Genomic DNA, 12,829 nt, shown 5'->3' on the forward strand with positions numbered 1-12,829 from the left:
CTGAAAAACAGACTTCCGACAAGTGGCTTTAAGAGATACATTATGTACTGTCGACCGGTAAGCACACAGCACCTGGCCCCGATAAAATACATTACGAAATGCTGCCCCACTTTTCCGAAGCTGCCGTAGAGGCCCTCTTGAAATTCTTCAAAAGAATATGGAAGTCGGAAAAATTACCGCAAGCATGAAAAACATATGTGATTGCGCCATTCTTGAAACCTGCAAGACCGTCAACCTCTGGTGGTAGACCGACAGCACCCACGAGTTGTCTCGCAAAATCTTTTGAAATCGTTTTGAATATTAGGTTAATTTTTGCCCTCGAATCCGGTGAACTTTTGGACATCCACCAATGTGGATTCAAGAAAGCTTATTCAACAACTGAACATCTCGTGCGCCTCGAAATCGCAGTACGAGAAGCATAGAAAAAAAACAGCACATGGATGTATTTTTCGACTTGCAAAACTCTTAGGATACCACCTGGAGGTTTCGGATTCTTCGGGACCTATAGCGGACATAGATATCCGTGGCAGGATGCTTAACATTATGTTCTCGTGTTCGCTTTAAAGTTATGTTCGCGTCTAACTTGACGTGTCTCCAAATACTCTCCCTTAACATGAGTGCCCCATTGTTTCACATTCGAGGTTGTCGCTAGGCCTTTCTACACAATAATTCGCGCAGTATTCACTGGAAACTGCATCGATTGCAGTAATCGGCAGACTGCCTTTTAGTGTTGCTTGTCTACGGTTCTTTTGCACGTAGCTCTGCACTTAAACTGCCTCAACTTCAGGCGTAGCTATTTTAATCGCAGCAGCAACGAAAGCTGCATGTGCACAGGAGCATGGTAAAAGCGATTATATTGCTCGTCATCATCTTCATCAGCCTAACTACGCTCAAGGCAGTACCTCTCCTATACTTCTCCAATTAGTTAATCCTGTCCTATGCCAGCTGCGGCTTCACGAATGTTTGGAAAGCAGGGAGCGTCCGTTTAGTCACAAATGTGCTTGGAGCAGTCCGCATGATGTTTTACTGGCGTAACATTTATTGCCGTTCAAATGGCTTCCATATACCTCAAAAATTAACATGTCAGGCTTTTCGTGGCATTTTTGTAGTGAACAGCTGTCCTGGAGCATTGCGTTGATTCAAGGCGCACTCATATAGCATACTATCGTTGATATATAATTATGTAGGCATGTTACTGAATCATTTTTAACCTACAGGACTGTCTCAGTACTCATTTTTCATTTCTTTAACACTGCCATAGTAAAAGATAAACAGAAGACAGCGAACAGTCCCAAGAGGGACCCCGTTTACTCTGCGACTATCAGCGTGATTTCCGAGCAAGGCGGCGGCGTGGCGTTTCGTGGGAAGCCACTGCAAAGTGAACGCTTAGGCGGAACTGTTGCCGCTCCCAGAGCCTGGATGAGAAGTCCTCGTGTCACGAAGGGCCATCATTTGTCGCACTGCATGCTTCAACCTGTAGTAGGCAACAGACTCGTTGCCATCGGAATCTCTGCTGGACGGGCTCCAGTAACTTGCGCAGTCACCGTGGTAGTCCTCTAGGTCGAGGTCGTAGAAAGCCCACCCCGTTGTTTGGGCCACCGAAGGGTCCAGAGCGTATTCCACGGACTGAATCTGTATGGGAGGTTGTGATTAAACTTTCGAAACACCTAAAAGCGTACATTCAGTCACACACCACAAACCTGAAAGCACGGATTTATTGTTAATGCGAAATTTCACCTCGTCGCGCTTTCATTAGACTTTTACCATAGCGCGTACCGCTGCCGCCTACCGCGCGCTGCCAGTGCGCATGCGCTGATTGGGCCTGACGCGGCAGGCGTCAGCTTGTCGGCACCTGACGCCATCTATCGCCCTCAGGGGGATCTGCACGGCCGCAGTGGTTCCCCTCGGATGACGCTCTGCTAAACATCTTCATTCCTTCGTAAAATACGTCACATAGATCTGTTGGGTTGTACTTTGTATTAATCGAGACACTGCCTTATGAATCTGGGGCCGTATTCGCAAGCCCTTATGGAAGGAACACATCCCCGTGTGAGCTTACGTGTCCATTCTGCATCTCGTCCCATATGCCAGCGCCCCGAAATGATGTGTGACTGTCTCAGCGCAGCTTCTCGAAAGCGGTTCCTTCAGTTAACGTTAATAAACACAGGGGTCAAGAAAAAAAAAACCGGCGCTGCTATCAATTGAAATGGTAGTATTTAAATGCAGGAAAACGTGTGTAGTCAATTAGCAACTAGCTTGCCTTGGCACCAGAATTATACACAAACTAGCGAATGGCGGGAACATCTTTGACCATAGCAGTAATACCAATAATTGGTAATAAGGAAAGTATAAGTGCAGTAACTGTATCACTTATGGAGGACGCCCGAAACGCCCACCAAAGAAGGAATAGAAGAGGGGAGGGTGATACGAGGGAGGGGGAGAGAGTCGCTTTAATTGGGGCTCTGGAGTAATTTCAACCCTACACGGATCCTTAACGCGCATTGAAACCGGGCAGCTCCTGGGTGTGTTTTGCATTTTTGTTTGCTGTAAAGCATTTGCACAAAATCTCACTACGTTGGGACAGATAAGCGGCGCCATAGGCACGCGCAGGGATTGATAGGCATTTTTGAAGCTGCATATTGTGACATTCCAAAAACAAAATATGCAAGGCTTTCAATAAGTTTTGACGATACGCTCACTGTAGAAAAGGAGGTTTCTTCGGAATGTGTTGTCCCAAAGATGAAAGGTGAAGTAGTACAAGTCAAGAAGGCAGCGGCGAATGTACAGCCTTTGTCAAAAGTAAACAGGCTGCACGTTTTTCTTCTCAGTCGTATATTAAAGCTATTATGCCAGCCCTCAAGCTCTAAATCTCTGTATGGTAAGGAGAACACCTGTTCTCGCCTTCAAAGGACTTTTTGATTTTTAGGGAAGCCGTGAGGGCTGTGTTATACGAATGAGAAGCAAACCATGGAGCCTGGTTACTTTTGACAAAGACTGTACCTCAAAGGAGACCCTCCAGGCAATGGCGCCGACTGGTTCCCATGACGTCACGGTTGAAATCGCAGCAGAGGCTAGGCAGGAAAGGGAGAGAGACGGCCCTTTTCCCGTGCCGTGGGAAGCGGATTTTGGTTCGGGCTAGGTGTGTGGAGGGGTGAAGGGGGGAAGTTGGAGAGGGGTGCAGGGTCCCTAGTACTGAGGAGCCCATTTCCACACGGCAGGAGGACGAAGAACCGTGCCCTTTCCATTACCTTCAAAAGATGTGCGCGAGTATAGCATGAGATCGCAGGTGGCTGGCAAGTGCGTTGGTGAAAAGGGATTATCAGCGACGTCATAACAACCGGTCTACGCCATTGGCTGGAGAGATTCCTTTGAGGGGTATTTGCCGCTGCCTTCTTGACTTGTATCTTACTATATATAAGATGAGCGAAGGGACACGCACCTCGTTCACCATGTCCACTGCCGTCTTGTACGTTCGCCAGATTCCATTCACCGGGTCATCGTCGTAATGGCTGAATGTGGTCTTACTGCGTCCGCCACTCAGGAAGCTGGAGCTCGAACGGCACACCTTCGAGTAGAAACCAAAGATACGGAGCAGTCAGTGCCGTTACTTTTCTATTCGGATGTATCTCCGCTCTAAAATGTTTTCTGTTGACAAGCAACATTTCGTTTCGAGGCACATGGGCTCCTTCAAAGTTGACAGTGCGTGTCGGAATTTACATAGATTTAGCTCGGCCGCATTCCCAGTCAAGAAAGTAGATCGAATCGTATGTCACATTTTATTGCAAAACAGGATGAGCATGGAGACGCTATATCCAGTATCGTCTAAAGCGATAGATTATGAGTGGATGGTTGCTGACTTCAGTGAAGGAAACTATTCACCCAATACTATCTTGCGGTTCAAAAACAGCGTTGTCCAAACGAAAATTATTCTGTCATTGCTACGAGCAGGACTGGTACATCTTTGACGGATCTAATTTCACCGAGAACGAAATCGGGCATGTCTAGCGCCTCAACCGCACTTGATCGCCGAACAGAAGTAACGCAAACAGCTAAAATACTGTTTGCTTATTGCACATGAGTTTTGAGAAGGGAAAGTTTTCTAGAAGCTTGACGAGTACCCACTGCAGCACTAGTAGTAGCACTGGCATGACCGCGTCTGGAGTGACGCTTCTCGAACTAGGGTAGGTATGAGTATCACTAAAGGTAGGTATGAGGCATGAGCATCCTCCTCCTTATTTCTGAAGACCGCAGCTGGATGAGTTTAATAGATTCTCACGTGCCAAAGAAACATTTGGGGCAGTGGGAACAGCCATATATCAGGTACGGTGAACTCATTTTATCTGCCTAATGTTCTTAGCATGTGCCGAATTCTCCATTCAACAGCGTTTTCGCATTTACCAGGTTGGAAATGTGACATCCATGTGCGGGCATCGAAAATGTGGTGTATGACTACCAGCAATGACTACAACTTCAGGCACTTCCCCAGATGTTGAATGTGCAAGGTGACAAGAAAAGGCTGATTGTGAAAGTTGTACAGGTGCGAGCGTTCGCCGTTTCTGTGGAAATTTTTTTTTCGTTATTAATAGTCAAACAAGTCCAAAGAAAGCTGTTTAACTTGTTTTCCAATGAGGAACCTCCCACTAATCGCATTCTATGGGTATGTACCCAGTTGCGTACAAACCGGCTTAGTGGTAGCAGGTTTCTGCCAAGGGCGCATATAAAACAAAGCCTACAGGGTGTTTCACCTCAGAGTGCGTCAGCAAATTTCTAAAATGCGTTTTTTTACTAAGAAGAGCGTTTTTGGCACAGTCGCAGCTGTTTGCAAATACACGCGGAAAGCGGTGGTGTAAATCTTACGGCTGTCCCGGATTCTGGATACTTGTCGCGAGTAAACAGTATAGTGCTTGTCACCGAGACTTCTCAGTGCGGCATTAATTCTGTAAAGGTCAGCTTTCTTCATTGTCTTGATACAGTGCTGTGGCATGAAAGGTTCGGAGCTTTGTAGTTAAAGTAATGAAATGGCGGTTCGCAGGCGAACTGCTTTCTACAAACTATAATGTCACGGAGCAGTAGATGTGTTGGTTTGAACAACGTTCCGCAGTAATACTGCAGTCAGTGGCACGATACACTGTAGCTGCAGGTCTTAAGGCCGCGATTAAGAGGGCATGCACTAGAATGTTCTCTAGAATAACGCTAAAACGTTTATACGTATAATGCGCGAGAAAATCCCATCAGAACGGGATGTTTTCGTATTCGCCAATGCGACCATTGCATTAATACCATTATCTGTCTTGGCTTATATTTTGCCATTTACTGGCGATATAATTCAAAAAGCCTTTGAGCTCAAAAGAGCATCAAATTGGTTTAGAGAGCCCATTTCGCAATAAAATGTAAAAGTCTCTTCGAAAGCGCATAGTTCTTGTTTAACACAGGAAAGTTAGGAATGACTATGACCACGTCTCTACCAGAGAAACCATTAAATTTCATAACTTTATCCACGGTATGAGGAAAAGAGGGTCTTTTTTTTTTCAGAACGGGAACTGCCCGAAGCGGCTTGTTCGCAAGGTCAAGCGATCGCTTGGGGAACACCGTTTCCTGTGCAAAGCAGCTTTGTACGACATTAGCAGAGGCCGAGGCACGGCTAAAAGCTGCCCTTAACATTCAGGTGTGAAGAGACTATAAGACAGCGAACGCAGTAACTTGTGACGCGATATACGGTTCCTCACTGTGTGGAAGGGCTGCAGGCTGGAGTTGTAGCACTTCAGATTGCTCAGTCGCGGCTGCCGGGTGTTGGAGTCCTTCTCTACCTCGTACTCGACAACGGCCATTGACTGGGAGAGTAGCAAGGGCAGATGAATGTCCCGCTCTAGCCTCGATGTGTTCAGCACACTGGCGGCTTCTTCCTGCGAGGGTCAGGTTCGGTTGCATGAGAACAGCGTATTGTAGGTAAATGATGCTTCCCTATCTTGCGATGTCATTTGCCGCTTTAAGGCCATTCTAGTCTACATAATAGTGACGGCGTATAGCTATCTGCGCACGGAGATGATTATTGTTGCATGATTACAGCCCCATTGGCACCGCATACCCTGGGCCTGTTCGGTCCAGCCTGCGACAGCAGTGGCTTTTTTCCTATAATCAGCGCCAATCCAGGGACACTGTAGTTGAGAAAGGGGACTTCTGTTTTCTCCGTCCAGACGCGCCTGAACGCATCTGGTGACGATAATGAGCCCAGTTACTTCAGCCACCAACGAACTTCTTTCATCTCCTGAGCCACCGATACAGCTGCACTTAGCCAACCCAATCTGGTGCAGTGCGCAATTCCTTGTAACAGAATGCTTACAGATAGTACAACATTCCACATGCTATCAGATCCTATAAGGCCGCCGCGGTGGCTCAGCGGTTGTGGTGCTCGGCTGCTGGCCCGAAAGACGTGGGTTCGATCCCGGCCGCGGCGGCTAGAATTTCTTTGGAGGAGAAATTCTAGAGGCCCGTGTACTGTGCGATGTCAGTGCACGTTAAAGAACCCCAGGTGGTCGAAATTTCCGGAGCCCTCCACTACGGCGTCCCTCATAGCCTTAGTCGCTTTGGGACGTTAAACCCCACAAACCAAACCAAACCAAACCAGATCCTACAAGCGATCCCCGAATGGGGGATGTCATTGAAGTGATCCTGGATTTTTTTATGCATTTTAGAAGATAGCTGACGTTGCCAAAAAAAAAAATACCGGAAAATTAACGCACCACGCTCATGAGGCGCCTGTCGTTGAAAGCATCTCGTGTCCAGCTGCTGACCAGTTCCACTTGACACCGTTTGGGAGCCACGCTGGGCGGCGTGGTGTAGTGCGCCACCAGAATAAGGAAATTCAGGGAACTGAGGAATGGAACAGATAGCTTGGTATTAAACGGCGATTCGTGTTTATGTACACCAAGCAGCAACCTATAAACCTTCGTATTCCACACCGAAGGACTGAGCAAAATATTGGCACTCTTCAGAAAAAGAACAGATTCTTGAGAAATGGCCTGGGCCCCACGCTAACATAAAGCACATGCTAAAGAGAAAGTGCTTAATCAGACCTTGAAATGGGATTTCTGGGTCTCTTGGGGGGAGTCGCTGGGTAGAGTGCAGATCCTATCTGCTCACTTCCTTCGTAGAATAAATGGGGTTTTTCATGGAAAACAATAGAGTACTTCTGGCTGGTGGAGTCGGGGAGGGGGGGGGGGGGGGCTTAAATTTAGTCCCTAGCTTGAAATATCAGAGGAAAAAAAAAACAGGACTCATCGCACTACTTATGTACAACAGTTTTAGCGACAGCCGTACTTGCGCCTTCTGACATCGTGTTTATGACAATATGTACTTACTGTCGCCTCAGCACATTTGCACTTAAATTCATGCCAGACTTCCTGTTAGTGAAGACAATTTGCCAAAGGCATCCGGCGTACTGCTTCATTTTGACGTCACGTTATTCTAGCTCACTGGCCCAGTGAGCGGCGACAAATATCGCTGACGGAAACCGAAGTGCACCATTTGAGCCTTCCAGGCAAGTGCGTGGAGCGCCGTGTACACTCGCCGTCAAAGTAAATGGAAGGCGACTTTGTCAAAAAAAATTTAATTTCTTTAAATCTAAAGCATAATGGTCCATGCTTGTTGGTGAACTGTGCAATTCGCTAACTCACAATTAGGCTGCACATATGTATTCAAGGATGCATCAATTGGGGGGCCAATGATTAAATTTTTTCGTGAATATTGCCTTCCATTTACTTTTGACGGCACCTGTACGTGAAGCTATTTGGGTGTCTAGAAAGGCTGGGTCCTTATTTTTATTTTCGGAAATTGCGTTTTGTTGCTGTAGCTCAACCTCCGTTCATCACCACTTTTACAAATGATGCCAAGTCGTTTCCACTGAAATCTGGGCGAACAATTTTTCAGTATATCAATAGAAGGCACACTTGCTACTTAACAGTGGGAAGATTTTTGTACCGCCTGAATGCTTGACTGGCCATCCAGGACAAAGCCAGGCGCCGTATTCTATAAGCTGTTCGTTTCTTTCGCGTCCACTAGGTCCTCTGTCAGTGGTCACCAAGCTTGTCTGAATGAAAGACTTCAATCAATATACCCGCTGCTTTCAAGCGTCTGTGGCAAGCTCTCCGGCCATTGGGTGGTTGGCGACAGCACCTCAATATTGGATGCATATCACAGCCAATGGCAGCCAGTGGTCAGGTCCGGTCGTCTGCTGTAGCCTGAGCGCTGCACTTCATCTCACCATTGGCTGCATATTGCATCCAATTTCAGCCAATGGTGAGGTGCGATCACCAACCCCCAATAGCCGGGTTCCTTGCCATAGACGCTTGAAAACCGCGTGTATACTGATTGAAGTCTTTTATTCAGACAAGCTTGGTGACCACTGACAGAGGACCGAATGAACGCGAAATGGACAACCGAAAATGTATAGCTTTTAGAATACGGCCCCAGGATATTTAACCAATCTCTCGCGCCTACTTCTTCTCTCATGTTCACGCCGCTAGACCAATCGTTTACCGTACAGTGTGTTGCAAGCACATGCTAAGCTCAGGGTTTCAGCAGCAGCGGTACCGGCATCGGGCTTAATGAATGGATCATATGTGCCAATCTACAGACTAAACTTCAATAACAGGTGCATTTCCAAATCGTAACAAAGTCTAGAGCTGACAGAAATGGCACAATAGCGATTAAACGACGCTGAGGCCTTCGGTAACTGCAGAGTCTTTCGTATAAGACGGAGCCGTTCGAGGGGGCCATGTGTATGTCAAACTCACGCGGCTACTTCGGATACCAGTCCGGTGACGTAAGCGTCCGGGTAGCTCGGGTGGTGGTAGACCAGGAGTCCCAGGAAGAGAACCAGTGGCCCAGTCGACCACTGCCTCAGATTCTGCAAGTAGTGGCGTAAACAAAAGCAGACTGTACACCCTTTCATGCAGCACTGAATGCAAAGAAGCGTCCTAACATCAGTGGTGCAAAGAACGCAGGAGTTTTGTTTTGTCTGCCAAATGATCCTGATGCGGTTACTGTACGGTCATTCGCGAACCACTAAGCTATTCTGTTGGCTTTTACGGCGAAAGCCTTATATGGCTCATTAGTCAAAATCTGACGTCGATCGACCGACCGCGAGAAACAGTCCTAAACCCCGCGTGACATCACCACGTCGTCAGTAATGCCGACATCGCCAGCAAATAAAGAAAAATACAATTTCTTCTGAAGTGGGTTTCGAACCCAGGCCGCGGCAATTCCGCGTGACGTCACCATGGTCTGTGAACCAGAAGCGACGTTATCAGACTGAAAGTGACGGCAACTGAACTGAAAGTGGAACCGGAAATGACGTCATTAGACAGAACGTTTGGTTTATGGTTTATGTGGGTTTAACGTCCCAAAGCGACTCAGGCTATGAGGGATGCCGTAGTGGAGGGCTTCGGAAGTTTCGACCATCTGGGGTTCTTTAACGTGCACTGACATCGCACAGTACCACTAGAATCTTGACTAGTACCACATCGCACAGTACCACAGGACCACTAGAATTTCTCCTCCACCGAAACTCGACCGCCGCAGCCGGGGTAGAACCAGCGTCTTTCGGGTCAGCAGCCGAGCACCATAACCACTGAGCCACCGCGACGGCTCATCAGACAGAAAGTTACATGGTGGCTCGGTTAAAGCGACACTTTATATTTACGTGTATGTCGTGTGGTTTTTTTTAAAGGCCTTCACTGGAAATGCCTTTGAGACATTAATACTACTTGCTAACTAGTACTAGCTAGTATACAAATATAGTTAATAGCCCACGATGACACGTAAATGCTTTCGCATTCACAGCACTTAATCAGCCTAAATTGGCCTGTAATTTTTCTGTTGGCTTTTTACACGTCTTAAGAATCAGGCAGGCCATTGCTGCCAAGTGATACAACAGCAAGACATGGCCGCTTGCCGCTTGTTGCAACAGAATGTTGCAACAGAACTTTAGTGATGGGACTGCGGAATCTGCAAGTACGCAGGTACGAGCGGTCACAACTTCATGGCGATGCAGACCGATGAGCATACACACCCATCTGAAAATTGTTTCACGAACTGGAACGGTATACGTTCGAGCAAAATAATGGAAACTTGCAATGCCGTAGCACGTCAGACGACAAGGGACGTAAACAAAAGTGGGCCAATCTGTCACTTTTCCTGGTCTTTTGATGCGCTACGACTTTGCAAATATGAACCACAAATTCTCTGTTTCGATGATGGTGAATAGTGGACGACTTTTTTGTGTTTAATGATCAGTGCATGAGTGCTAAGACCCAGATTGCTAGTGTCGCAATGGAAAGTCCTAATACCGAGAGCAGGTGCAGAAGGCCATATATTTTTTGATACGCTTCACGACGACGCCCCTTTCTTGAAAGTATTCGTTTCTTGCATGCAAGGCAGTGAGGCTGCAGTGTTAGGTCGGCTTTTAGGGTTGTCCGCTTCTAGCTTGAACACGCGATATGTGTGGCTGTGCTCTTCGGATAGCCAGTGTGTCCAAGGCGGTCACGCATCGAAGCTAAGTGGCGCAGGAGTGAGAGGACCTAGATCTGGTGCTTCTCGTCATTTGCCAGTTCGCTTTAAACCACACATGCAGCGGACACACTGGTGATCGGAAGAGCGCAACCATGCCAGTCGGGTGCTCATGCTATAGGAGTGGACGAGCGTGCACAGCAGGAGTAATAGCGGATGTCTACGCATTCTCTTTACCACGCGTGTAACGCCCCTTTCCTGTAATGCCAAGAGACATACTAACCATAGAGAGAATATAATCATCTTTAAAACCAGCCAAAAGACACAGCACAGCTAGGAGAACAGAAGAACCGGAGGCAAGGCTGGACGAGAAACTGAAATTTTAATGAAGGGAAGAGGAAAAGGAAAACTCGCACAAATATGCGCGCGCACATAACACAAAGTAGTGAAAGGGCGGATAACAAAGGACAATCAACGTTGTGCAACCTTTTGTGGCAAAGCCATCTGTAAAAATTCACCGGAAGGAATATGCAGTTTTTAGATGGTATACTTGCACAACGCTGATTGTCCTTTGTTATCCGCCCTTTCATTGTTTTGGGTTATGTGCGCGCGCATCTTTGTCCGAGTTTTCCTTTGCCTCTTTCCGTCATTAAAATTTCAGTTTCTTGTCCAGCCGTGTCTTCTGTTCTTTTCTCCTAGCTGTGTTGCGTCTTTTGGCTGGTTTTAAAGATGATTCAGTACCAACTCGCCCAGCCGTCAGCCTTGTTGCGATAATATAAAACTGGAAAATTGTACCGCCACCCACATCCCCTTACGAGAGGCATCATAACGCTCAATGCGTGATATTTTCTTCATGCAGCAAAAAACAGTGTTGCGCCTGGCACATTTCGTCATTTAGTAGTAAAGTGCTGCACGTGGTGAGAAGTGCTACGTCGCCAAAATGTGACGCTTTTGTAAATATCAGGATAGGGCCCCGTAATTTATGAAACAAAACTGCCAGGCAAAATTTAAAACCTGACGTTTTAGAATATGAACCAAAAAACTGTTCGACCTTTCACATCACATTCATTACGTGTGCAATAACAGTTCATTTGATGTTGGCATCTTCTCCTTGTGATTTAAATTTCTGGCCTGTGCACTCCGTAAGGGCTGCTAAAGCTTGATTATGCTATACCGAGCAGCCCAGCATGCAGTCTTGCTATTTTCAGCTGGGATTTAACTTCCCGAAGTTGCTCGTTGCTATTGGGAAGTCGTATGAAGTGGCGGGGGACTCCAGCTTAACTTTAATCTGCTGGGAATCTTTTACCTCCCTTTTATATCACACAACACACGGGCTTATTTGCATTTCGACTTCATTCAGATGTGCCTGCCGCGGCTTAGGTTCTATCCCGCGAACGCAAATGCAGCGAGACATTGTGGAGGATTGCATCACTGAGCCCCTTTGAGCGGCTAGAGCACTTCGTCGCTCGTAGTCGTGCAGTTTGGACTCTTTAGTGACGGAGGAGGTCGTTAATATTGTAGTTTGGACTATTTTTACGGCGGAAACCGTTGCTGGGACCCCACCCCGAGTGGTCGTGTAACTGAAGCCGGCAATTTTTTGAGTGACTACAATCCTACGCAAAACTTAATTTTGATTTGTCACGGCACCTAACGCCGTCGCTGTTTCTGACGCCGCGCGACAAATGAAGTTTGCGAAGACCGACGGATGATGTCGACCCAGCATGACATACTCGATGTGAACAATTATTGCCTTCATTGCAGCCTAGGATATGATAGCGTGTTTACATTTCTCTTGCAAAACGCAAATAAGAGAACTGAAACCACAAACAACAGTCGCCAAGACGCGCGTATGTAAGCACTGCTTGCAAGCAGACGACGTGCGCACGCATCCACACTAAGGAGGGTTCGCCGCAGTGCCGCACGGTGGCAACTTTGTTCGATCTCGCGGCCAGTAGGGGCACTGTTGCTGCGCGCCTTCTCTTCTTCATTTCTCTCTCGCACTCCTTCGCTTGCTCCGACAGCTGCGGCTCCGACGCGAGCGCTAGTTCCTCTCGTTCCCGCTAGGAACCCTATTACAGCGCACCTGGTGCCCGCCCTTTTGCTCTCTCCTCGCTCCGCCCACGTAACCCTCAGGTCACAATGCCCACAGGAGTGTGCTTTTGCGGAAACGTGGGCTGTACAACTGACGTAGTAAAAGAAGAGTCGATGGAATAAAAAGACGGAAGCAAAGCCAAGAGAGAGACGTAGAGAGAAGAAAAAACCAAATTTGATTGAAGTCATGCCGAGGAAGTGAAGAGGAAGGAAAAGAGAAGAAAAGAAGGGG

At 47.3% G+C, this 12,829-nt stretch overlaps 1 protein-coding gene across 1 annotated transcript in view; it reads right to left on the bottom strand.

Annotated features, from left to right (window-relative positions):
* Nucleotides 1-1,386: 1,386 nt before the first annotated feature.
* LOC149360041 (uncharacterized) overlaps nt 1,387-12,829 on the bottom strand; it is a 28,524-nt gene continuing 17,081 nt past the window's right edge. Inside the window, exons 8-12 of the mRNA XM_089569182.1 lie at nt 8,793-8,905; nt 6,741-6,870; nt 5,727-5,903; nt 3,440-3,565; nt 1,387-1,632 (exon numbers count right to left, since the gene is read on the bottom strand). Coding sequence (XP_089425308.1) covers nt 1,387-1,632; nt 3,440-3,565; nt 5,727-5,903; nt 6,741-6,870; nt 8,793-8,905 — 792 coding nt within the window. The remainder of the gene's footprint in view (nt 1,633-3,439; nt 3,566-5,726; nt 5,904-6,740; nt 6,871-8,792; nt 8,906-12,829) is intronic.

Source organism: Amblyomma mixtum, chromosome 2, assembly GCF_055824585.1.
Source record: "Amblyomma mixtum isolate Tamu chromosome 2, ASM5582458v1, whole genome shotgun sequence".
NCBI lineage: Eukaryota > Metazoa > Arthropoda > Arachnida > Ixodida > Ixodidae > Amblyomma > Amblyomma mixtum.